The 27,852-nt window shown below is 38.4% G+C and overlaps 1 protein-coding gene across 3 annotated transcripts in view; it reads left to right on the forward strand.

Annotated features, from left to right (window-relative positions):
* The window catches only part of ARAP2 (ArfGAP with RhoGAP domain, ankyrin repeat and PH domain 2), a 199,470-nt gene that overhangs the window by 73,842 nt on the left and 97,776 nt on the right, over nt 1–27,852 (forward strand). For all 3 annotated transcript variants that reach the window (XM_058722887.1, XM_058722888.1, XM_058722886.1), the window contains exons 12-15: nt 2,882–2,967; nt 3,722–3,904; nt 9,209–9,383; nt 9,842–9,976. In XM_058722887.1, the coding sequence (XP_058578870.1) occupies nt 2,882–2,967; nt 3,722–3,904; nt 9,209–9,383; nt 9,842–9,976 (579 nt within the window). The remainder of the gene's footprint in view (nt 1–2,881; nt 2,968–3,721; nt 3,905–9,208; nt 9,384–9,841; nt 9,977–27,852) is intronic.

The raw sequence follows: 27,852 nt of genomic DNA on the forward strand, positions 1-27,852 counted from the left end.
CAAGGTCATTCTGAGCTCTAAACTTGGTATACCACATCTGGTGTCTCTTTTAATGAGAGTTTTTATATAGAAGCATTTCCAAAGAGTATTGAGGTTTATGAGAGGAAACGGTACTATGGTTATCCTATTGTGACATTATAACTTACAGACAGTCTGAGAGCTCAGTGTATTTGGGGGTTCACAGTTGTGAACACCTAACACACAGCTTAGGTGTGTGGTCATAGAGGTCTTGGAAAAGTTAGCCACATCCTAAACTTTACTTTCCAGCTCTACCAGGTACTGTCCTGGTCCCGGGAATTCAAAAGATCTATAAGAGTTGTTATGTTCTCCACAGATCTATAAATAGTAATTTCAGTAGAGTATGATAAGGCCTGATCAGAGTTGAGTACAGGTTTCAGCGAAAGAAAATGTAAGAAGAGTGCTACCTTAGCTCAAGCAAAGACTGGGACAGTTGCTGCAAGCCCTTAGTACTTTTTGAGAGCTCTGTGCTTCCATATTTCTTAGCATGCTAAGATTTTGTCAGGATGTAATTAACATCAATAGCAATAAGAAGCATCAGCTATCCCCCCTCTACTTTGTATTTTTTCCCCAACCTTTTTTGTTCTCTAGGCTTATTGGAAGAGAGCTTCTGTCTTGTTCAAAGATATTCTTTCTACTTATGTCCGCTGCTTCTTCTCTCCTTAGGATCCTCACCTCATCACTTATTCCCTCTCTGTAATGATGCAACCATGGTTTCTTTTGTTTCTGCATATAGAGTTAGGCAAGTCTGTCCTGTTGACACTGGCTTCCGGAAAACATTCCATTCCTTTGTATCATTTTCTGTCTCTTTTCCCCTTCATAGACAGGGTAACTTTCAAGAGTAGAATTCTGCACAGATTTTCTTCATTTCTTTCACTTCCTGCTTTTTATTCATCCTGTAATCAGTTTTCTTTTCTCTGTAGTCCAGTAAAAATATTCTCACCATGTTTATTAATGCGTTTTCTCTCTCAGTTTGTGTGTGGTCAGTTCCTCTATTTATTGTCACCTTGGCAGTGTTAGACACTGCAGTATTTGACCACTGTGTCTCTCTGACTTTCCCTCCTCCCTTAACTTCCAAAATACCATCTTCTCTTAGTGTGTTCTTAATTCTCTGGTTATCCTTTTTTCACGTTACTTTTCCTTTGCCTGCTCCGAAGATAAAGGTGTTCCTTTCAGTTACATCTTCAACTGTCTTTCACTCTGATGTTCCTGAAGATGTTATTTATCATTTAAATTCAGCACTCACTCGTAAGTGGGCGATTCTCACTCTGTTGAACACCATACCCTTAGGTCTACCTACTGGAGTCTCTTCTTGGATTTGCTCAGGATAGCTCAAAAACAGCACATTAAAAATGGATCTCTTAGGGCACGTGGATGGCCCAGTCATGATCTCACTCTCAGCGTGGAGCCTGCTTCGGATCCTCTGTCTCCCTCTGGCTCTGCCCCTCCCTCGCTCATGCTCGCTCTCTCTCAAAAATAAATAAATAAACATTTAAAAAAATGGAGCTGTCATTGCTGCCCGACTCATTACATAACACTGAGCATGCTCATATATTCCACATCTTGGTCAGAGGCAATACTGTCTACCCTGCAGTCAGGCCTAAAGCCTGTGAGAGCCTCCTGACCTTCCCCTTTCCTTAAAGCCCACCAAGTTCCATCTGTTTTTATCATCTAAGGATCTCTACACGTGTGCTCCCTTTGGTTTCTCCTCCTACTGCGTCACCTCGGTTTGTGTCATTTCTTGCCTTCACTACTCCAGGGGTTCCTGCCAGTTCTTCTGCATGTTTTCTGAGCTTGACTTTTTTCTGTGTTACCTTTAGATCATCTTCATAAATGCAAACCTATGCATCTTTCTACCCTTGGGATAAGCTTGTGCTCTGAGTAGTTTCCATTTTAACAAAAGGAGGAAAGGAACCTCTTCCTTAATGTAGAGAGAGGTGTGAGCTTTCATGCTCAGAGGCACACAATCCTTAAGATAAAGACAGTGTCTTAAATACCTTTGTTCCTTCTCAGCCTAGAAAGCATCTGACACATTCCTAGGTGCCCAGTAATGATGATTTATACAGGATAATTGAGTCGATGAGAGTAGAATGCTGAGTTCTTATTCTCTGTCAGGCATAAGTATAGAATAAAGAATCCATTGAAGATTTTTAGACATATGTTTATTAGAGTTGTAATATGTAATATACAAAAAGTACTAAGGGCTTGCAGCAACTGTCTCAGTCTTTGCTTGAGCTAAGGTAGTGCTCTTCCTCCATATTCTCTCAATGAAACCTGTACTCAACTCTGGTCTTGCCCTTATACTCTACTGTAATTACTATTTATAGGCCTGTGGAGAACATATCAACTCCTATACATCTTTTGAATTCCCAGGACCAGCACAGTACCTGGTAGAGGTGGAAAGTAAAGTTTAGGATGTTTTCTCCAAGACCTTTATGACCACACACCTAGTTGTTGTTGTTGTTGTTGTTGTTGTTGTTGTTGTTTTTAGGATATCTGTGTTCACATACAAGTGATTTAAACACACCTGTCATAAAAGGTTTTGGTAACCTGTAATTGATAGTGAATTGCCATGTCATAAACATGCACACATATATAAGCGTACAGATATACACATAGTTTTAAAACTGTAGTTTTATACCACCACAAGGTAGTGATGAAGATGATTACTTTTATCCTTATCGTGGTTGGGATTTCTGTATAATTATCACCACTACTCTTAATGCTGTTGGCATGAAAGAAAGTAGATATTGGTGTGTTTTCAGTTGAAAGGATATATACATGTACACATAGACATTTTGAAAAAATTAAAATACATTTACATACAAATTAAAATAGAAGTACAATTGTGTTTTGACTTCAGGACAACATAGATCTTTAGGACCAAAAGATTCCAAGGTTAGAAGTCTGAAAATGGATGCCAGCATTTGGAGCAATGAACTCATTGAGGTAAGTCTGACTTAAGTGTGGTGGTAGTTAGCAGGGGTCCGGTAGTATCTAGCAGTGGAGTGGCATGACTTACTTTAGGAGCTCTGCGAGAATGTTCTCACCACACTGTAAAAATGGCTTATAGTCTGATAGTGGTAGCTTTCGACTCCAACTTTTAGAATGCTTCTTAAATGAGATAGTTACTTTAAAAATAAAAAGTAGAAGGAATCTAATAGTAACACCTACTTTTAAAGGCTTGACAGCTTTTTTATTTCTAAGCCAAAATTTTCTTTCTTTCTTTTTAACCCAGCATGGATAAAATATTAGAAAAGTGAATGAAAACATTTGGCAGAATTTTCTTTTCTTTCTCTTGGCCATGCTCTGTCATTAACTGTGCTCATCTGACTTTCTGTCTCCCATTTCCATTTTCTTCTTGGATTTTAGTACCACTCTCGACCACATTAACCCACCTACTCAGGCATTTTAAATGAATCTGTCTCTATGTGAGCTTCAAAAAATAATAATGCTTTTGCTGCAATTTGGTTGCTTGCAGTTTCTTTCCTAGCTAATCTTGTACTGTTATTAAAAGCAATGAGGCTGTATTTAAAATAGAAATAATATCTGCTTTCACATTCCATCTTCCTGAAAGATTTGGGTTTTTCATGTGTTTTTGCATATTTTATACTAAGTTGTATTTTAATTTGTGAGTCAGGTTTTTACAGATTCAAATACATTTTATGAACTGATACTGTTTTATAACTTTTTAACAATTCAGCTCTTTATTGTCATTGGAAACAAAAGAGCAAATGACTTTTGGGCTGGTAATCTTCAAAAAGATGAAGAATTACACATGGACTCACCCGTAGAAAAGAGAAAAACCTTTATCACTCAGAAGTACAAAGAAGGAAGATTCAGGAAGACTCTACTAGCGTCTCTCACCAAAGAAGAATTAAATAAGGTATCAACAGTATTTAACAATAGATGTAGGTCTTGATGTCTTTAAAAAACGTGTCAAAGGGGCACTTGGGTGGCTCAGTCGGTTAAGCGTCCAACTTTGGCTCAGGTCATGATCTCACAGCTCATGAGTTCGAGACCTGCGTTGGCCTCTGTGCTCACAGCTCAGACCCTGGAGCCTGCTTCAGAATCTGTGTCTCCCTCTCTCTGCCCCTCCACGACTTGTGCTCGCTCCCTTGCTTGCTCGCTCGCTCTCTCTCTCTCTCTCTCAGAAATAAACATTAAAAAAAATTTAAAAATATGTGTCAAGGATTTTGAAGAGTTTTAAATTTTTTTTTTTCAACTTTTTTTTTTTTTTTATTTATTTTTGGGACAGAGAGAGACAGAGCATGAACGGGGGAGGGGCAGAGAGAGGAGACACAGAATCGGAAATGGGCTCCAGGCTCCGAGCCATCAGCCCAGAGCCTGACGCGGGGCTCGAACTCACGGACCGCGAGATCGTGACCTGGCTGAAGTTGGACGCTTAACCGACTGCGCCACCCAGGCGCCCCCGGATTTTGAAGAGTTTTAAAACGTCCTTTACTGTCTGATAAAAGTATTGCTTAATGTAATTTTATTTCCATTTGTGAGATTGTACTATTTATTGATTTTACCATCATTTTACTTAAGAATTCATTATGAATAGTAGATAAATTCTTTGTTCATCACTTGAGTTTCTAGCTAACTTAGGTCCATTATTCTTTTTATCCCCATATTTATTTATTTATTTTTGAGAGGGAGAGCTCATGTATGAATGCACACAAACAAGCAGGGGCAGGGTAGAGATACAGGGAGAGAGAGAGAGAGAGAGAGAGAATCTCAAGCAGGCTCTTACACTGACCACGCAGAATCTGATGCAGGGCTTGATCCCTGGAACCGTGAGGTCATGACCTGAGCCAAAATTAAGAATCAGATGCTTAACTGACTGAGCCACCCTGGCATCATCAAACCTAGTCCGTTATTCTCAAAACTGTGACAACTTCCCTTATTTTAGGGACAGTACACTAAACAGAACTTCAGCTTATATACTGCTGACATTGTGTCACCAAAATCTACATCATTTACTCCGTGTATTGTTAGAAGCAATGGTTTGCTTTGTGCTGTTGACCTGAAGTGTTATTTGCCTTTGGCTGAGTGATTCCAGATCTGCTTGTGCCTGTTTTATGTTGCCCACTTGTTCTTTACCCTTTTGGCAAAGAAGTTGTTAAGCATCCTGCCTCCTTTCCTTTTTTAAATTGCTGCTTTGACTTTTTGTGTGTTAGGAGGCTTGTCTATGTAGAGATATTTAATACATGTGCTTTTTATATGCCTGTTGTTTTATTCTTAGAGAATATATTCTTTCATGGTTATCAGTTTTCTGGTATGCTTTTAGTGGCAGTGTTTATGGATAAAAATGCTCAAATAAGTAGCATTATGCTAAACATCTTGGAAAATAAACACATAAAGGCGTTTTTCATACTTCTCTAGAAATTATAAGATTATAAAATTGATTTACATATCAGATTAGTTCCCCTAAAGTAAGTTTTTAGTCTTTGTACATCTTTGGTAATAACAGAGTGAGGCTATCAATTGATTTTAAGGCAGTGAACGGCACACAAAAAATGAAGGATTGAATGGGCACCTGAGGTAGAGAAGAGTGAGGGAGATGGCAAGGGGGAGGGGCTTGGGAACTATTATTTTTATAGGTTATTACTAAGACACAATTTTATTTTGGATGGTAGTTTCATTGGTGTTAATTATATTATCAAAATAATAGACCAGACATGCGTGGAATACTAACAGGGTATCATTAACGAAGGATTACGATTAATTCTGTGCACCAGAGGTCCGTAATAAATAAGCATATAAATAGTAAATTGTGGATATGAGGAAGTAATTGTGATAAAGTTACAGAACCAGGGCGTATCTTCATCCAGTGGTTTCTTGCTTTCTGATGGTGATTGGTGTCTTTTTAGTGGGTATACTGATGTCCCCAAATAAAGTCCTCTCTGCTACACCCCACAGTTCCATGAGTTCAGACATTAGATAAATCTTACATTAATTACTAGCAATTGCCTTCTTCCTAAGAATATTATAGAGAAGTATACCCATTGGGATTTATTTCTACAATGGGGTTCTTAAAAATGGTACTCTTAATATCAGTAAATAATTTGTACAAAAAATTTATTGAATATATATATTTTTAATTGGGATATAATTTACCTACAACATTGTATAAGTTTATTCAACCTATTGATTTGATACATTTATACAGTTGCAATATGATTACCATTGTAGTTGAAGCTAACACCTCTCTTACATCACATAATTATCATTTCTTCTTTTTTTGAGACCATTTAAGATCTTTTAACAATCTTGAGGTAAATAATACAACATTATTGATTATAGTCACTGCATTGTGCATTATATATCCAGAACTTATTTTCTAGTTGCAAGTTTATACCTTAAACAACATCTCCCCAACACCTCTTTCCCCCACCCCCACACCCTTTGGTAACCACAGTCTCTTTTTTTTTTTTTTTTTTTTTAAGTTTATTTTGAGACAGGGAGAGCAAGCTGCATGTGTGTGTGAGCTGAAGAGAGGCAGAGAAAGGGAGAGAGAATCCCAAGCAGGCTCCATGCTGACCACGTGGAGCCTGACTCGGGGCTTGAACTCACAAACCACAAGATCACGATGAGCCAGAATCAAGAGTCGGATGCTTAACTGATTGAGCCACCCATGCCCCTTGGTTCCTATGAGGTGGCTTTTTTAGATTCTACATTTAAATGATAAATAATACATATCTTTCTCCATCTGGCTAATCTCACTAAGCATAATGCCTTCAGCTTCCATCCATGTCCCAAATGGCAGGATTACCTTCTTCCTCGTGGCTGAATAATATTCCATTGTGTGTGTGTGTGTGTGTGTGTGTGTGTGTGTGTGTGTGTGTGCAGTATGTGTATACTATATTGTCTTTATTCATTCATCTGTTGATGGATACTTAGGTTGTTTCCATATATTGGCTATTGTGAATAATTCTTTAATAACAGATTGCAGATGTCTTTTTAATATTCTGTTTTTATTTCCTTTGGGTATATATATATATATACCAGAAGTAAGGTTGCTGGATTATATGGCGTTTGTATTTTTAATTTTTTAAAGAACCTCTATACTGCTTTCTTTAGTGCCTGCACCAATTTACAGTTCCACCAATAGTGTATAATGGTTCTTTTTTCTCCTACGTCCTCAACATTTATCTCTCGTTCTCTTGATGACAGCCATTCTAATAGGTGTGAGATACATCTCATTGTGGTTTTGATCTGCATTGCCCTGATGATTAATAATGTTGAACATATTTGCATGTAACTGTTGGCCATTTGGATGTCTTCTTTGGAAAAATGTGTATTCAGTTTCTCTGCCAGTTTTTCAATTATGTGTTTTTGTTGTTGAGCTTGTGTGTTCTTTATATATTTTCGATACGTACTCCTTATCTGAGGTATGGTTTGCAAATACTCCTTCCCATTCGGTAGGTTGCCTTTTCGTTGTGTTGATTTTTTTTTTTTTTTTAATGATGTAAAGCAGCTTCTTAGTTTGATGTAGTCCCACTTGTTGATTTTTTCTTTTGTTGCTTGTGCTTTTGGTGTCGTCTCCAAAAAGTCACTGTCAAGACCAATTTCAAGGAGATTTTTCTTGTGTTTTCATGTAGGAGTTTTAAGGTATCAGGTCTAACGTTTAAGTCTTTAATCTTTTTTGAGTGCATTTTTGTGAATGGTATAAGGTAGGGCTCCAGTTTCATTTTTTCTGTATGTGGTTATCCAGTTTCTAGTACTATTTGTTGAAGAGACCATCTTTTTCCCATTGAGTGTTTGTGGTGGATAGATATTTATTGCACGCTCAACAAGTTCTGAGTTCTTTTTTAGGTTCTGGGAATACAATTGTGGTAAAACGTAAATGTGTTTCTTTTATTCATGAGAGTGGTAGTCAGGTAAAAGAGACTGTCCATGAACAGCCAGAGTTCAGTAAATACACCATAGCAAATACAGTCTTCTGTGAAGGAAAACAGTGGGGGGTGGGGGGATGAAAGAATAAGAGGAAAAATACACATGATTTAAATGAGAAGACAAAGGCTATTGCAGAAGATGGGATGTTAGCTGGTATTTTTTCTAACACCCTCATTTTGCAGATGAGGTCAGTTAAGACCCAGGGAGGAGAAGGGATTGCCTAAGATCACCTAGCAAATAAGTACAAAGTCAGATACAAGTCAGGCTGTTTGATTCTGATGCAAAGGAAATTATGTTGGTTGGTGAGACTATGGTAGGAAAGGTAAGTACATTTTTTAGTAGTTGACCATCCAGGGCTGGAACTGTGAATGCATCCTGAGACCTCTTGGCTGTATACCCCAGAGCTGCAAATGGGGATGCTAAATGAGCAATTATTTGGAAGTTGCATTATAGAGGGTAAATTAACCAGTGATCTGTCCAGGTGCACCCTGTCAAGAAGGAGGTGAAATGGTGAGTCCTGGGCTAAAGAGTTAGATGGAATCAGGTGCTGAAATCACAGGGTTTGGAAGCCAGAAAAGTAAGGAAGCAGAAAGAAGGGATGAGAAGAAGTGAAGGATAAGTGAAGGCATAAGTGAAGGATAAGTGAAGGCAGCTTACTCAAGGTAACAGCAAAAACAACACCACAGTTAGGTTCCAGCAGTTCCTAGCCATTTGTACAATAATGTATAACGTAAGTATTTCATGTTGTTAATTATTACCTCCTGCTTGCTCTTCCTTCTCCCTACACATAACTCCACACAAAAGAAAAGATTCTGTGTTTGCTTTGCACTCATCTTTCAGATTCCCAAATCACAACACTGGTTTAAAAAATTATATAGATCTTGATTAGGCTGAAAAATACATACATTCAGCATTCATATGACAAAAGATTTAACAGGTACTTGATTATTACATTTTAAATGTTTTGGAATTTCTGAGCACTAGCCATTATTATAGTACGTAAGCATAAAAAATGTCTTTCTAAGCAACTACAATGGATTGGAAGGTTTGGAACATCCCAGCAACAGAACAATGAATTAAAACTTGGAGGTCTTAGGTTGTAATTTACATTCATACAAAGGCCTTTTGAGCCTATTGCTTAATTCAGGGCATACTTCTTGTTAGTTTTCCTGGTTAAAAAAGGAATACGAAGTTCATCTTCTAAATGGTTTGGTAGGCTTACACTCATTTTAGTAGCTAGAATTGTGTTTTCTTCCCTTAATAGGTCTTTTTTTCTTTTAACGACCAGGCTCTGTGTGCTGCTGTAGTGAAACCAGATGTTTTGGAAACAATGGCTTTGCTCTTCAGTGGAGCCGATGTCATGTGTGCAACTGGAGACCCTGTGCATAGCACCCCCTATCTGCTGGCCAAGAAGGCGGGGCAGAGCCTGCAGATGGAGTTTCTCTACCATAACAAATTCTCAGGTTAGTCCCTGTCCCTGCATTAGCCTGGTCTCTTCTCACGTATCCCTGAAATGACCGAAGCACAAATCTGTTTATTTCTCAAATAAGAAGAACCATCAGAATGAAGACAAGTGTGATTGTTAAAAAGATGGGGGATGTTGAGGACCATATTTGTTTCATTTCAAGGAAAATGTTTAGGAAGTAAATCTCGTATATTTCTTTAATCTTACAAATTAAAAATTAAAATAGTTAATGCCATGCAATTGTTGTCACCAAATTTAATTTCCATATGTGACTAATAAATATAACTGCTTATTTGCAAATTCTGTGCAATGTAAAATAGCTCTGTATATTTATTCTGTAGTGAATTTGAAGTAACTTTTCTTCAAGCTCAAGACTCACCTATATATTCATAAGCAAAGGGAAATAAATTATGTACATTTTAGATTTCACATGTATAATTTCTGTAATTTTTCCAGATTTCCCTCAACATGACATTCACTCTGAAGGTGGATTAGGTCAAGAGCCTTCCCAATCCATGTTCCTCTGTGACTTTTTGTATCAGGCTTCTGCCGCTGCTTCTAAACTTTCTACAGAGAAAAAACTGCTTGAAGGTATCTTTTCTGCTGCTTTTAGATTTTGTTATCTGTAAAACTTTATTTCATTATCAAAACAATTATGTTTAAATTATGATTTTTTTCCCCTTAAGATGTTATATTTGATCTTGCAATAGAGAAGTCTTTTTTTGAGGGTTTCTAAATGCTTCAAGGCACAGATAGTATTTCATGCTCAGCAGCAGGGATTTACCACTAGGTTGGAATGCTGTGTGAATTCTCAACAGAATTCACTGATGTCTACTTGAGGGCAGCTAACTCTGTTTCAGGATTTAAGGGTTATTCCAAAGAAATGTGAAACTCAGACCTTTTCCTTGGGGACAGACACCCTAACTGGTGAGATTAGGTAGATAAATCTCAACACATAGGCAGAACTGACAAGCTTTCGGTACCTATTCTATCGGCATACTAAGTGATATGAAGTAGTTCAGTTCTGATTATAAGTGTATGCATGTATAAGTAGTATCAAGCTTAAGCATGGTTTCAAAAAATGATTGGAAGTAATTTAATTTAACAACCTATTGTAGGTTTGGGGAATTATCAGAGCAGTCGTGTGGGCATTTATCCATCTCTGCATCCAGCTCCTGTGTCAAGCATGTGCTAAGCATTAGGAATTACAAAAATGAAAAAGACACAGGTCTCATGCTCATTGTTGAATACATATGAACTAATTTGAGAAATGTAGGCAGAAAAATGTAATGAGATCTGTCTTACTGGAACAAAGAGAATTTAAGAGAGATTAAGCTGTACAGGCCAATTGGTGTTGGGTGTTTAGAGGCTCAGGAGCCTAGTATTAATTCCCTAGGTGGTGTAATCCAGCTGTACTACTCTATCAAAGGAACAATAGGATAAAAAACTCACTTTAGGGTGTTAATCCTGATTCTTGTGCATTTAAAGTGATTATTTCAGTATAAATGCTTTATGTCCAAAGAAATGATATCCCTAAGTAGAATTATATTTTTTATTAGATTTTCCAGAAAACAGTAGCTATCCTTTAGTGAGCAGGTACTATGTGTAAAGCATTGCTTTAGGGACTTTATGTACATTGACTGTAATCTTCATAATGAAAAATGGAGATGCTCAGCATGAAACAGAATTTTACATCTGATTTGTGTTATAATTGTTATTGTAATGCTTTGACCTGGTCCAAGTGTGATGGCTGGTGACATTTTGAATTTAGATGTTTTTGGTTCCTTCAGCAATTGATTTTTAAATATATCCATTTACTCAATATAACCAATAATAAATGAAGATTTTATAGAGATTTTTTCATTTTCTAGTGCTCTTTAGTATTTACCCTTACGTAGTCAGAAGTTGGTCAGAAATGGGGAGGGGAGTACCTGAATAATCTATGAATTGACTGTAGTAATTATTAAAATAATCAGATAGTAGGCAGTTAATGTACTTGTAAATAAATTTACAGATATTCTAGACTATTTCTTCTGAATAGTGGGAGACCTTATATCCACCCTTCAATCACTTATAAAAAGATGAAATAGGGAAATTGAAACATGAGATTTTCTTTCGAAAACTTCAGTGTATCATAAGCACTCAGCAGTTAAAAATAAGCTTTCATTTATTTTTTTTGGCAAAAATAAAATACAAAATAAAAAACATTGAGCTTGTAATATTTATAGACTTAATGGTTTGTTTTAATATTTCCTTGAAATAGATTGCTTTTCTTAATCACTTGAGGAATAAATTAATATTTTAAATTTGTGACTAAATCATTCTTTCCTTTTATCTTTTAAATTGACTATGGATTTAGAAACTGGTGCATTCTTTGTATATGTAATTTAATTAGGGATGTTTTCTCATTTTGGAACATCCTGTTTTAAGAACTATGAAATTAAGCTTTTGTACTTTGGCTGTGTAGCACAACAGATACTATTTTATTGGAGAATAATCTCCTGGTAATGCACTCTTTGATGATCTTCATTTTTTCCATCCAGTTTGTCAGCAAGTTCTATCATTTCAAACTCAAAATAGATCTTGAATCAGTTGGCCCATCATGTACTCTGGGTTGCAATGCCTCCCTTACTTGTCTCCCAATAACTACCCTGGTTTCCTTCCAAATTATTCTACAAAAGCAGATTTAATGATAATTTTTATGATTTGTCAATTCACAGGTCTTATATTTTCATTGTTTGAATATATTTAGCAGCTTCCCATTCCAGAATATAGCCCTATTCCTTATTATGACCTAAAAGACCTTCCTGTCCCTTCCCTGCTTCATCTCATATTGCTCCTCCCTACATTCACATGCCTGGCCACACGGTTGTCCTCTGTTTCTACAACACGTAATGTTCTTTTCTGACCTTCTGGACTTTTGTAGTTGCTGTTCATTTTCAAGGAGGTCACTTCCCCCAGTCTGGCTTTTTCTCATTTTTCAGGCAACAGTTTAGTGCTACTAGAGAATGCTGTCGCTGGCAGCTCTTTCCTTTCATAGGGTGCTGCTTGTTTCCATCATAGCATCTATGGCATGAAGATGATCCCTCCTTTATGGGTTTGTTTCTCCCACTCTCTGGAGTGAGAACTCATTGGGGCATTGGCATTTGCTGGCTTATTCAAGCTTATCAAATCTTTGGTGCCTGATACAGTGTCAACACATAGTAGTCATGTGTAAATACATATTGAATAAATGTCCATTTCTCTAATCAAGTTATTACCAGTGTAAAAGTGCAAGAGACTTGTTAATATTTTGTCTTTGACTTGTGCCTAAAATATATAATTGCTGGTCAACAGACATATGAAAAGATGCTGAACATCACTAATCATTAGGGAAGTGCATATCCAAACCATCTTACACCTGTCAGTGTGGCTAGGATCTAAAAGACAAGACATAGATGTTGGCAAGGATGTGGACAACCCTCATGTGCTGCCGGTAGGGATATAAATCAATGAAGCCACTGTGAAACACAGGATGGCGATTCCTCAAAAAATTAAAAATAGAAGTACCATATGACCTGGTAGCGAAAACAGTAATTCAAAAAGATATATGCAGCATTATTTACGATAGCCAAATTACGGAAGCAACCTAAATGTCTATCCATAGAAGAATAGATAAAGACGATGTGGTATATTTATATATACAATGGATTATTACTCAGCTATAAAAGAGAATGGTATCTTGGCATTTGGGACAATATGGATGGACCTGGAGGTTATTATGCTAAGTGAAATGAGTCAAAGCAAATACTATATATAAATTCACTTACATGTGTAATCTAAAAAGCAAAACAAATGAACAAATAAACGAAGAAAAAAACCCCAGAAACACAATCATAAATACAGAGAACAAATTAGTGGTTACCAGAGGGGAGGGGGTTGGAGAGGAGGGGCAAAATGGTGAAGGGGATTAAGAGGTACAGATTTCCAGTTATGAAATAATTAAGTCATGGGGATGAAAAGTACAGCATCGGGAACATAGTGATATAATAATGTTGACAAATAGTGACAGATGGCAACCTGCTTATCACAGTAAGCATGCATAACATATAGAATTGTCAAATCACTGTTGTGTACCTGAGAGGTATGTTGTACAACTGCAACTCATATAACGTTGTATGTCAACCAGACTCCATATATTTTATATATATAATTACTGACACAAAACATTTTTTTTCAATAAGTGTCTACTTAAAAATGAAGAAAGGGGCGCCTGGGTGGCTCAGTTGGTTAAGCGTCCGACTTCGGCTCAGGTCATGATCTCATGGTCCGTGGGTTCAAGCCCCGCGTCGGGCTCTGTGCTGACAGCTCAGAGCCTGGAGCCTGTTTCAGATTCTGTGTCTCCCTCTCTCTCTCTGACCCTCCCCCGTTCAGGCTCTGTCTCTCTCTGTCTCAAAAATAAATAAACGTTGGAAAAAATTTTTAAAAATGAAGAAAATATGGAACTATCAAGAAACAAAGTTCCATTTGTTTTGTGTTTTTGTTTTTGGTGTTTTTTTTTTTTTTCCTTCTTTGCTCTCTCAAGATGCTGCAGCGGTGTTACTCCTATCGGGAACCATCTTTATGGGGAAAAAATGAATTATTTGGAAAGATTTGGAGATGAAAGTGTGTTTGTCACCTTTGGCCCTGGCTGGCAAGCATCTGGACTGCACCCCTCTGCCAGTGCTTGTCAGGACAGCCATAGAGCAGCATGATTAAACAGGAATAAAACAGGATAAAATGCATGCAGTCCTTCAGAGAGTTACGAGAGACTTCAAATTGTCAGTTCAGGTTTTCAGGATTCGAAGTTTCTAGTCTCAGGTTATGAAGACTGATCTGTAGTTTTCTTTTTCTTTTTCTTTTTTTTTCTCTTCTCAATTTAGTGTTCATGAAAAGAAAGATTGATAGCTCATATTAAACCTAAGTATAGAGCTGAACAGTAGCATCCTGGTTTTGTTTTGTGTTTTCTCCTCTCAACTGTATTTTTCCCCCCTCAACTGTATTTTACCCCCTTGGTGTATTACTGTCATTTGTTGACACAGTGTTTGATTTTTTTAAAAAGCGAGTGGTTGATATGGTTTACTAGAAACTCTATATAATCTGTTTATATTTAATTTCATATATTAGCATTGAGGAATTTTGAGGATCTTTTGTTCTATAATGCCTGGCTTGTATAGTCTAAAAATGTTTCTTCAAGGCTAAAACACATTTATTTTAAATGAAAAGAATTCCTAGTGTGTATTCCTATTTTCAGTGAATGCTGAATACCATCATTTTAGGAAATTCTTCATCAGGAACCAGCTTCATGGTTTCAAAAAATAATAGTTTTGTTTTAACTATCTTAGATTTACTCTGCATATATGTGTTCCAAGCCATGACCTCTCCTTTCTCCAGTATGTTTTAAAAATGGGCTTACATGCTTCACATGTATAACAGGCACAGAGAAGCAGTATGTAAAGTAGGTTCCCAGAGCCTGGCTGCCTGAGTTCTGCTCTCAGCTCTGATGCTAAGTACTTGTGTGATCTTGGCGAAGTCAGGTAACCGTTTTGTGCCTGTGGACAGGAAGGGATGTGTAATAGAACTAACCTAATAGGGGTTTTCTGAGGGTTCAGCGAGTTAATGTAAATAAAATGTGCAGCAGAGGGCATGGCACATATGATGATAGGATGAGGAACGGCAGAAGCAGCAACAGGGGGCTATCTGTATACACAGCTGCTTCTGATTTCCAGTTAGCATCGGAGTTCATACATATTCTGCAGGTGGTAGCCGACAGCCAGTGTACCCAACCACAGTATTCACATCGCTTCACAGTAGTGTTTCAGGAGGTCACCTCTGGAGCCCCTTTATGTGTGTTTGAATAAATTCCAATCATGTTTTTCTTCCCTGTTCTGAATATCAACATTGAACGGAATGAGCACCCTCTCCAGCCAGTCCAACTACCATACACACCAACTTTTGTCAAACAGCTTGTATCTTGAGAGTCACCCTCTCTGTGGCCCCAGTTTTATTTCTTGTGGACATCATCTGGTTAACTGGTTAACAGTAAGACTTCTTCTGTAGCAGAGAGGGTATTCTCAAAGTCAGAGTTAGGAGAGCATATCTGAATTGGGCTAAGCAGACAGGTGCAGTCCAACGTGAGCTTTTCATTGCTTCCCAAATGAGTAAGAATGCAAAGGTTTCCTATCACAGCTTTGTTATTATAAATCCTCAAAGGTAACATCTGTGCCTGCCTTGACTGACCTCTGGCCCATTTCCACTTAAAAAAAAAAAAAAAAGACAAATCAAGAGTTATAGTGATGATAATCCTATAGAAATCCCCTCAAGTCCATATTTCTAACTTAAAATGAGTTCACACTCACCTTTTTAAAGGATCTGTCGTTTCTTTCCCATTAGAATTTACATAATTAGACTCTGCATTTACATTTATTTTATGCATCGTGCATTTGGCACTTCTTGTTTAAGACCTTCCAATGACTCCCACTTGTCTGCTGAGAAAGGAGCAAAGTCCTGAACACCTGTACTGTGAGACTGCTGAGGCCTGGCCTCTGCTGTCTCTGCTGTGTCTGTCTTCGTCTTTCCTATTTGCTAACTTCACGTGTAATCTGGTTCTCTGGCCAAATAGATTTTTGGAAGTTTCCCCTTTCCTTGACTTTTCTCATAGTGTTCTTTCCCAGAGTTATGGAGTGATTGATTGCACCTCCAAATGTATTTTTGACTACTTTAGAAACCTGTCTTTTTAGTCATGAATAACAATTTCAAAAGCTGTTTTTTGTGAAATTTTTTATCATTGTAGTCTGAGGGTGGCTTCTTCCATGAATGCTTCTAATCCCTAAAGGGACCCCCCCCCCCAACCATAGTTCTTATTCTAACCACATTTCCCCTTAGATTGGATTGCAAACTGTATGAGGACAAGGGGCGAGATTCCTAATCTGTGCCAGTAATTATCTGCGTACTCAGTAAATGTGCATTGTTTTGCATTATTCTTCATGAAGATTATTCTCATCATCGGAGTGCATTGTTTTGAAGTTATAACTCCAGTTGATTAGTATTTTGACTTTTCCTTGTCGTGTATTTTAGAAATCTGCCATCAATATTCATTTAACAATTATGGCCTATCATGATTTTCATACAACTCTGCAGAGTACACACTGTGACTCAGGATCCAAGGCTCCTGGAAACTCAGTATATCACCTTCCAAGAGGCTTCAATTGGGTGTCTGTGAGCATTCCTTTCTGGTGCCCATGAAGAAATTCTTTATGCTGTTTTCTTCTTCCAGTCATGATTCAACTTTTCATTTGGCAGTATCTCAGATTACAGTGATCCCAAGCTCTCAGGATTTCCACCTTTTAAGTGTTTCTCCTTGTGATGTTTTTTGAGACTAAACACATTATCTTCTTCTACTTCTCTCCCCACTCTACATATGATAAAGGGCAATTTAAAGAAGAGGATGATAACTATTTTCTTTTAACTTTTTGTTTTTAATTATGTTAACATAATTTCCAACTTAGAAAAGTTACAAGCATGGTACAGAGAATTCTCATATACCCTTTGCCCAGACTTCCCAAATATTAATGTCTTACTTTGTCATTTTTCTTTCTGTGTATGCATGTATATATGTACATACATGTGTATGTGTGTGTATGCATATGTTTAGAGTTACTTAAAAGTAGGTTTCAGACATTATGCCCTTGTATCCCTAAGTATCTCAATGTTATTTCTTAAAAAGAAAGACATGCCCTGAAATAACCATGCTATAGTGATCAAAATCTGGAAATTATCTGATCTACAGATTTTATTCATTACAGCTGTGTGTATAAACCTTATTTAGTAGCTTTAACATCTGTAGATCTAATGTACATTTGAAATGCAACATTAGGGGTTGCTTATATAATTTGATTCTTGGCAATAACTATAGTTTAAGAGTTTGTACAATCTCTAGAGTCCAGAAATGGGGTAGTGAGATGATAATTAAAATATAATTAGTCTTAACTCCCAGAGACTGAAAATTTCAAATATTTTTTTCTTCCTAGAATTCTTTTTTTTAATTTATTTATTTTGAGAGAGAGAGCATAAGTGGGAGGGGCAGAGAGAGAGAGAGAGAGAGAGAATGTCAAGCAGGCTACACACTGTAAGTACAGAGCCAGACATGGTGCTTGAACTCACAAACCATTAGATCATGACCTGAGCCGAAATCCAAAGTCAGACACTTAATCGACAGAGCCACCCAGATACCCTGCTAGCATTTCTTTTTTTAAAACGTTCAAATTTAATATTTTACCTCACTTATTCAGAGAGTCATTTGGCAAACTTTACAGATTTTGAATTACATCACTAAAACCTATAGAAAATAACATCTTTCAGCATTTAATTTTCATGCTAGTGTCTTTCACTAGGAGATGTATAGGATGACTAATGGGTTTTTTGCTCAATGAGCAAAGCTCATTGTTTAAGTTCTTTAAAATGGGAGTTAAGGGAGTTCCGGAAGATGGCGGCGTAGGAGGACGCTGGGCTCACCGCGCGTCCTGCTGATCACTTAGATTCCACCTACACCTGCCTAAAGAACCCAGAAAACCGCCAGAGGATTAGCAGAACGGAGTCTCCGGAGCCAAGCGCAGACGAGAGGCCCACGGAAGAGGGTAGGAAGGGCGGCGAGGCGGTGCACGCTCCACGGACTGGCGGGAGGGAGCCGGGGCGGAGGGGCGGCTCGCCGGCCAAGCAGAGCCCCCGAGTCGGGCTGGCAAAAGCGGAGGGGCTGGACGGACTGTGTTCCAACAGCAAGCGCGACTTAGCGTCTGGGAGGTCAGAAGTTAACAGCTCTGCTCAGAAAGCGGGAAGGCTGGAGGACAAAGGGAGGGAGAGCTGCTGAGCCCCCGGACGGCAGAGCTCAGCTTGGCGGGGAACAAAGGCGCTCGCCAGCGCCATCTCCCCCGCCCATCCCCCAGCCAAAATCCCAAAGAGAACCAGTTCCTGCCAGGGAACTTGCTCACTCCGCGCAAACACCCAACTCTGTGCTTCTGCGGAGCCAAACCTCCGGCAGCGGATCTGACTCCCTCCCGCTGCCACAGGGCCCCTCCTGAAGTGGATCACCTAAGGAGAAGCGAGCTAAGCCTGCCCCTCCCGCCCCCGTGCACCTTGCCTACCCACCCCAGCTAATACGCCAGCTCCCCAGCACCACAAGCCTGGCAGTGTGCAAGTAGCCCAGACAGGCCACACCACCCCACAGTGAATCCCGCCCCTAGGAGAGGGGAAGAGAAGGCACACACCAGTCTGACTGTGGCCCCAGCGGTGGGCTGGGGGCAGACATCAGGTCGGACTGCGGCCCCGCCCACCAACTCCAGTTATACACCACAGCACGGGGGAAGTGCCCTGCGGGTCCTCACCACTCCAGGGACTGTCCAAAATGACCAAACGGAAGAATTCCCCTCAGAAGAATCTCCAGGAAATAACAACAGCTAATGAACTGATCAAAAAGGATTTAAATAATATAACAGAAAGTGAATTTAGAATAATAGTCATAAAATTAATCGCTGGGCTTGAAAACAGTATACAGGACAGCAGAGAATCTCTTGCCACAGAGATCAAGGGACTAAGGAACAGTCACGAGGAGCTGAAAAACGCTTTAAATGAAATGCAAAACAAAATGGAAACCACGACGGCTCGGATTGAAGAGGCAGAGGAGAGAATAGGTGAACTAGAAGATAAAGTTATGGAGAAAGAGGAAGCTGAAAGAAAGATAAAAAAATCCAGGAGTATGAGGGGAAAATTAGAGAACTAAGTGATACACTAAAAAGAAATAATATACGCATAATTGGTATTCCAGAGGAGGAAGAGAGAGGGAAAGGTGCTGAAGGGGTACTTGAAGAAATTATAGCTGAGAACTTCCCTGAACTGGGGAAGGAAAAAGGCATTGAAATCCAAGAGGCACAGAGAACTCCCTTCAGACGTAACTTGAATCGATCTTCTGCACGACATATCATAGTGAAACTGGCAAAATACAAGGATAAAGAGAAAATTCTGAAAGCAGCAAGGGATAAACGTGCCCTCACATATAAAGGGAGAGCTATAAGACTCGTGACTGATCTCTCCTTTGAAACTTGGCAGGCCAGAAAGGCTTGGCACGATATCTTCAGTGTGCTAAACAGAAAAAATATGCAGCCGAGAATCCTTTATCCAGCAAGTCTGTCATTTAGAATAGAAGGAGAGATAAAGGTCTTCCCAAACAAACAAAAACTGAAGGAATTTGTCACCACGAAACCAGCCCTACAAGAGATCCTAAGGGGGATCCTGTGAGACAAAGTACCAGAGACATCACTACAAGCATAAAACATACAGACATCACAATGACTCTAAACCCGTATCTTTCTATAATAACACTGAATGTAAATGGATTAAATGCGCCAACCAAAAGACATAGGGTATCAGAATGGATAAAAAAACAAGACCCATCTATTTGCTGTCTACAAGAGACTCATTTGAGATCTGAGGACACCTTTAGATTGAGAGTGAGGGGATGGAGAACTATTTATCATGCTACTGGAAGCCAAAAGAAAGCTGGAGTAGCCATACTTATATCAGACAAACTAGACTTTAAATTAAAGGCTGTAACAAGAGATGAAGAAGGGCATTATATAATAATTACAGGGTCTATCCATCAGGAAGAGCTAACAATTATAAATGTCTATGCGCCAAATACCGGAGCCCCCAGATATATAAAACAGTTACTCATAAACATAAGCAACCTTATTGATAAGAATGTAGTCATTGCAGGGGACTTTAACACCCCACTTACAGAAATGGATAGATCATCTAGACACACAATCAATAAAGAAACAAGGGCCCTGAATGATACATTGGATCAGACGGACTTGACAGATATATTTAGAACTCTGCATCCCAAAGCAACAGAATATACTTTCTTCTCGAGTGCACATGGAACATTCTCCAAGATAGATCATATACTGGGTCACAAAACAGCCCTTCATAAGTTTACAAGAATTGAAATTATACCATGCATACTTTCAGACCACAATGCTATGAAGCTTGAAATCAACCACAGGAAAAAGTCTGGAAAACCTCCAAAAGCATGGAGGTTAAAGAACACCCTACTCACGAATGAGTGGGTCAACCAGGCAATTAGAGAAGAAATTAAAAAATATATGGAAACAAACGAAAATGAAAATACAACAATCCAAACGCTTTGGGACGCAGCGAAGGCAGTCCTGAGAGGAAAATACATTGCAATCCAGGCCTATCTCAAGAAACAAGAAAAATCCCAAATACAAAATCTAACAGCACACCTAAAGGAAATAGAGGCAGAACAGCAAAGGCAGCCTAAACCCAGCAGAAGAAGAGAAATCATAAAGATCAGAGCAGAAATAAACAATATAGAATCTAAAAAAACTGTAGAGCAGATCAACGAAACCAAGAGTTGGTTTTTTGAAAAAATAAACAAAATTGACAAACCTCTAGCCAGGCTTCTCAAAAAGAAAAGGGAGATGACCCAAATAGATAAAATCATGAATGAAAATGGAATTATTACAACCAATCCCTCAGAGATACAAACAATTATCAGGGGATACTATGAAAAATTATATGCCAACAAATTGGACAACCTGGAAGAAATGGACAAATTCCTAAACACCCACACTCTTCCAAAACTCAATCAGGAGGAAATAGAAAGCTTGAACAGACCCATAACCAGCGAAGAAATTGAATCGGTTATCAAAAATCTCCCAACAAATAAGAGTCCAGGACCAGATGGCTTCCCAGGGGAGTTCTACCAGACGTTTAAAGCAGAGATAATACCTATCCTTCTCAAGCTATTCCAAGAAATAGAAAGGGAAGGAAAACTTCCAGACTCATTCTATGAAGCCAGTATTACTTTGATTCCTAAACCAGACAGAGACCCAGTAAAAAAAGAGAACTACAGGCCAATATCCCTGATGAATATGGATGCAAAAATTCTCAATAAGATACTAGCAAATCGAATTCAACAGCATATAAAAAGAATTATTCACCATGATCAAGTGGGATTCATTCCTGGGATGCAGGGCTGGTTCAACATTCGCAAATCGATCAACGTGATACATCACATTAACAAAAAAAAAAGAGAAGAACCATATGATCCTGTCAATCGATGCAGAAAAGGCCTTTGACAAAATCCAGCACCCTTTCTTAATAAAAACCCTTGAGAAAGTCGGGATAGAAGGAACATACTTAAAGATCATAAAAGCCATTTATGAAAAGCCCACAGCTAACATCATCCTCAATGGGGAAAAACTGAGAGCTTTTTCCCTGAGATCAGGAACACGACAGGGATGCCCACTCTCACCGCTGCTGTTTAATATAGTGCTGGAAGTTCTAGCATCAGCAATCAGACAACAAAAGGAAATCAAAGGCATCCAAATTGGCAAAGATGAAGTCAAGCTTTCGCTTTTTGCAGATGACATGATATTATACATGGAAAATCCGATAGACTCCACCAAAAGTCTGCTAGAACTGATACATGAATTCAGCAAAGTTGCCGGATACAAAATCAATGTACAGAAATCAGTTGCATTCTTATACACTAACAATGAAGCAACAGAAAGACAAATAAAGAAACTGATCCCATTCACAATTGCACCAAGAAGCATAAAATACCTAGGAATAAATCTAACCAAAGATGTAAAAGATCTGTATGCTGAAAACTATAGAAAGCTTATGCAGGTAATTGAAGAAGATATAAAGAAATGGAAAGACATTCCCTGCTCATGGATTGGAAGAATAAATATTGTCAAAATGTCAATACTACCCAAAGCTATCTACACATTCAATGCAATCCCAATCAAAATTGCACCAGCATTCTTCTCGAAACTAGAACAAGCAATCCTAAAATTCATATGGAACCACAAAAGGCCCCGAATAGCCAAAGTAATTTTGAAGAAGAAGACCAAAGCAGGAGGCATCACAATCCCAGACTTTAGCCTCTACTACAAAGCTGTCATCATCAAGACAGCATGGTATTGGCATAAAAACAGACACATAGACCAATGGAATCGAATAGAAACCCCAGAACTAGACCCACAAACGTATGGCCAACTCATTTTTGACAAAGCAGGAAAGAACATCCAATGGAAAAAAGACAGTCTCTTTAACAAATGGTGCTGGGAGAACTGGACAGCAACATGCAGAAGGTTGAAACTAGACCACTTTCTCACACCATTCACAAAAATAAACTCAAAATGGATAAAGGACCTGAATGTGAGACAGGAAACCATCAAAACCTTAGAGGAGAAAGCAGGAAAAGACCTCTCTGACCTCAGCCGTAGCAATCTCTTACTCGGCACATCCCCAAAGGCAAGGGAACTAAAAGCAAAAGTGAATTACTGGGACCTTATGAAGATAAAAAGCTTCTGCACAGCAAAGGAAACAACCAACAAAACTAAAAGGCAACCAACGGAATGGGAAAAGATATTTGCAAATGACACATCGGACAAAGGGCTAGTATCCAAAATCTATAAAGAGCTCATCAAACTCCACACCCGAAAAACAAATAACCCAGTGAAGAAATGGGCAGAAAACATGAATAGACACTTCTCTAAAGAAGACATCCGGATGGCCAACAGGCACATGAAAAGATGTTCAACGTCGCTCCTCATCAGGGAAATACAAATCAAAACCACACTCAGATAGCACCTCACGCCAGTCAGAGTGGCCAAAATGAAGAAATCAGGAGACTATAGATGCTGGAGAGGATGTGGAGAGACGGGAACCCTCTTGCACTGTTGGTGGGAATGCAAATTGGTGCAGCCGCTCTGGAAAGCAGTGTGGAGGTTCCTCAAAAAATTAAAAATAGACCTACCCTATGACCCAGCAATAGCACTGCTAGGAATTTATCCAAGGGATACAGGAGTACTGATGCATAGGGGCACTTGTACCCCAATGTTTATAGCAGCACTCTCAACAATCGCCAAATTATGGAAAGAGCCTAAATGTCCATCAACTGATGAATGGATAAAGAAATTGTGGTTTATATACACAATGGAATACTACGTGGCAATGAGAAAGAATGAAATATGGCCTTTTGTAGCAACGTGGATAGAACTGGAGAGTGTGATGCTAAGTGAAATAAGCCATACAGAGAAAGACAGATACCATATGGTTTCACTCTTATGTGGATCCTGAGAAACGTAACAGAAACCCATGGGGGAGGGGAAGGGAAAAAAAAAAAAAAAAAAGAGAGGTTAGAGTGGGAGAGAGCCAAAGCATAAGAGACTGTTAAAAACTGAGAACAAACTGAGGGTTGATGGGGGGTGGGAGGGAGGGCAGGGTGGGTGATGGGTATTGAGGAGGGCACCTTTTGGGATGAGCACTGGGTGTTGTATGGAAACCAATTTGACAGTAAATTTCATATATTAAAAAATAAATAAATTAATTAATTAAAAAAAAAATAAAAAATAAAATAAAATGGGAGTTAAAAGGGAGTGATGAAGCTTAATAACCAATTTTGGTAATGCAAAGACAGATTATATAAAATCACTGTGTCTGGTTGGTGTTCATCCCTTTCATTTGAACTCTTGGATTCATTTATATTTTCATTGTTTAAGTTTCAGTTGAGAAGTAAACAAGTAGTGACATGGGTACTTTAGAATGTATAATAATGTAAAACCCACTAGAAGAGTGAAATAATAAATACTTTATATTTGCACATAATTTTTAGAATTCAGTAGCAGTAGAATGAGGCTGAATAGACCCATTTCCAAAATGACACTTTCTTTCCAGCCCCACTATCTTCCATTAGACTCCACTCTAGCCAATAAGCATTGCCTCTTTTTTTAAAAAAAGGACCCAAAATTTTACTTTCAGAACTAAAAGAGATAAAGCATATACAGTCTTTAGGAAGTAGTTTCTGACTTCCATTATTATGTTATTCAATTTGGTTGTAGCACTTAAAAACTTCTCCTCCCCCCTTTACCATTTTAGTGGTCAATAACAATCATCCTTAGCTTAAGTTTTGTTTATACCAATATTGTTTCATGTGTATGGGCCATTATTTATATTCATGGCTGCATTGTCTCAGATATTCTGTTAACCTGTACAATTTACTTTCACAAATGAAATTCTCATAGTTGATGCATTAGCAGAATTTGGCTCATTCTGTACCTTTAAAGTGTGTTCCATGGTGACATTTTTGTAGTCAGGTCTTCTGTATGTAGTTAGTTCTTTGACCCTCTCCGTTATTCTTGTTCATCAGCCCTGAACCATTTCCAGTTCTGGTTCATCAGCTCTGTTCCACCTTTATTTGGATCCCTGTGTGATTTCAGACGCATTCTTGCTACCCTCTAGAATTGCTTGTTTCTCTTATTAGAGAATAGCTTGGCCAGTGTTTTCCATCTATTTTTCTTGCTTCTGCTTTCAGACCGTTGAGATTGCTGAGAATTGCCAGTTAGGGAACCATGCCTTTTGAGTTGGCCACAAATTCATGCGGGTCTGTTTTTTTAGTTTGGTTTTAACCTAATCTGGTTGCAGCATGCTAATTGGTGATCTTTATAAGCAACTTTTTTTTTTTCTAACTTTTATTGTACCAAAGGAAAGATAAAATGGTTTCAATGGAAAACAGATACTTGTTTCTTGTTTTTTCATTCTTGGACATTATTCTTTGTCGTTGATAAATTCTTTTCCTCTGATCTTTTTCTCTTTATTTGGAAGTAATATCAGGATCTTCCAGCTCCATCATCTTGTACTATGTTTTTTCTCCCTCTTGTTTTGGGAAAGTTTCTTTCTAAGCTTTCTCTCTTTTTTTATTTAAAAAAATTAAAATTCGTGATTCTATTTTTAATTATCAAAACTTTTTGTGTTCTTATTTTTTCTTTTTAGAACATGCTGTACTTGTTTTAAAGCTACACTATCTTTCCTTGACAGTCTGATATTTATAGTTTTAAAAATTTAATATTTTGATTTTCGTCTCTGTCTTTTATGTTGGAAGGTTTCTTTTAAATGTTTGGGATCAGGTGTGAGAAGACTCCATGAGTCTCTTGCTGGGAATGTTGGGATTGGGGTTTTGCTTATCACTGGCTTCAACATTTTGTATGAAAATGTGGGCAGGTAACTAGGAGTCTGTAGAATGACACGTAACCACTTTTTTTTCCAGATGGTACCTTATCTCTGCCTCAAGACAATGCCTAGAGGCCCCCAGGTTAGAATCTGTCTGGTCCAGTTTCTCCAGAGTAAAGGACCCAACTTCCACATGAGTGGGGAGGCCTTGTTGCTTAGCTGCTTTAGCACAGGGGAGAAAATGAATGGACTTTACTCCCTTTATATAATAAACTTGTTTCAGCTCTACTTCTCACCCTACACTTCTTTAGGTATTAGCCTCTCCCGTAATTTACGGAACTTTGTGGAACATTACTTGCTGCCTGTTAACTTCTTCTGCATGTCTGAAGGTACCAGCTTTTGCCTCTGAGACAAGTCAGTCATTTGCTATGTACTGTGGATCTCTTTGGTTCTTTGTCCTTTTGAGTTTGTACTGTCTCTTCGCTGTCATTCTGTTGTGGTTTTGGGTGGGAATGGAGATACATACATGGACCCATCCGGCTACGCTTAAAAGTAATTCCATTTATGATTTTCCTGTTGGCTCTTTAACACATTGCTTATTTTTGTATTTATTTTAATACGGAGTTAGCAACCTCATCTGAATCATCTCCATAACTAGTAACTTTACTTTCCAGTTCAATGAAAATAATAATTTTAACAAACTTTCTCTAGGCTATGCAGTGTGATGATTCTTTTTTTTTAAATTTTGTTTTGTTTATTTATTTTGAGAGAGAGAGAGAGAGTGAGCATGAGCAGGGTAGGGCCAGAGAGAGAGAGAGAGAGAGAGAGAGAGAGAGAGAATATCCCAAGCAGGTTCCATGCTGTTAGTGTAGAGCCCCATGCAGGGCTCGATCTCATCAACTGGGAGATCATGACCTGAGCTGAAATCAAGAGTCAGATGCTTAACTGACTAAGCCACCCAGGCGCCCCTACAGTGTGGTGATTCTTGAGAATAGAAAAAAAACAGTCCTCGTTATCAAATAGCTTATAGCATTTCTGTATAAACACATTTAATTTGCTGCATTGTTCAAATTGCAGTTATATTTAAAAATATTATTTTAAATTGTCAGTATATATTTAAACAGCCACCTATAAAGACACTTCTACATGCTTCACATGTACTGCATCCTTTGATCACCACAGCAATCCTATGAGTTCGATGGTTTTCTTATCCTCGTTTTGAAGATTAGGAACCTGAGAGAATGGTGAAGTTGGATTTCAGGAGTACCCAGTTAGTGATGAAGGCTTTGTTAGAATCCAGAGTCTTTGACTTCCAGTTCCACCTTCTCAGGGGCTGCATGGTGCTAATGATGCCACAGAAAGATACTTAGTTCAGCCTGATGACAATAAAAGTTTGGAGACGAGTCCCAAGACAGATTGTGCCTAAGCCCAGTCTTGGAGAAATTGGGCTAGCTGGGTGGAGTACCATTTTAGTTAAATAATCTTCTTAGCTCAAGATCTGTCTTTCCAGTTCTTCTTTTTATTCTCTTATCTTTTTGAGAAAGAAAACATTCATCTTCCATTCAGCTTGGGAAACATTTTTGGATGGTCTGCCATTTGCCTTACCATATCTTGTGCCTTCATTTGAGTTTATGATATCCTTTTTTATTAATGGCATAGGCTGTTGATCTTTCCTGACTGGTTTCATTTCTTCCCAACTTGGCTTCTTTCATAAGATACTAAGTAAACTATGCAGTTGCCTTCCTACAAGGAATACCAACAGATACCGTTTTCAGCCCATCTTTTATTAGATTTCTTTGCTGTATTTAATAGTGGTAATCATTCCTTTTTGGAAAGCTTTGAGCCTTTCTGTTTTGTACACTGTCTCTTCTCATTTGCTTCATTGCTTTTTGTCCCCTCCTACTGCTGCTTATAATTTAGTTTCCTGAGATTTTATCCTTGGTTGGTTTAAATTTCCAGCTGCTGCTCGTGCTCTAAAGACTTTCAAGTTGTTGAGCCCTTTCCTTGCTCCAAGATGCAAATCTATAGAGTGATCTGTCTCATAGGTGTCTCTACTTTGATTTCCAACAGATATCTCCCAGTCAGTCTAAAAGAAAACTCACTGCACTCACTAAAACAGTTTGTACTTTATTTTCTTTTAAATAAAAGTGGACCTTATGGCCAACCTTGTAATCGAAGCTAAAAATAATGGTATGACCATTTATTTATGAGCTCTTCCTTATTCCCTGAGTTTAACATTATATGTTTCATCTCCTTAAACCATACAGAGACATGCATACTTTTCTCTCTCCCTCTTCTCTTCTCCATCTCCCTCCTTTCAACCCTTTCCCCCCATCCCTGCTACGACTGCCCTACGTTTGGCTGTCTTCATTTCTCACCTAGACTTCTGTTGGCAGCGTCCTAACTGGTCCCCT

The sequence above is a fragment of the Neofelis nebulosa genome, chromosome 3 (assembly GCF_028018385.1).
Source record: "Neofelis nebulosa isolate mNeoNeb1 chromosome 3, mNeoNeb1.pri, whole genome shotgun sequence".
NCBI lineage: Eukaryota > Metazoa > Chordata > Mammalia > Carnivora > Felidae > Neofelis > Neofelis nebulosa.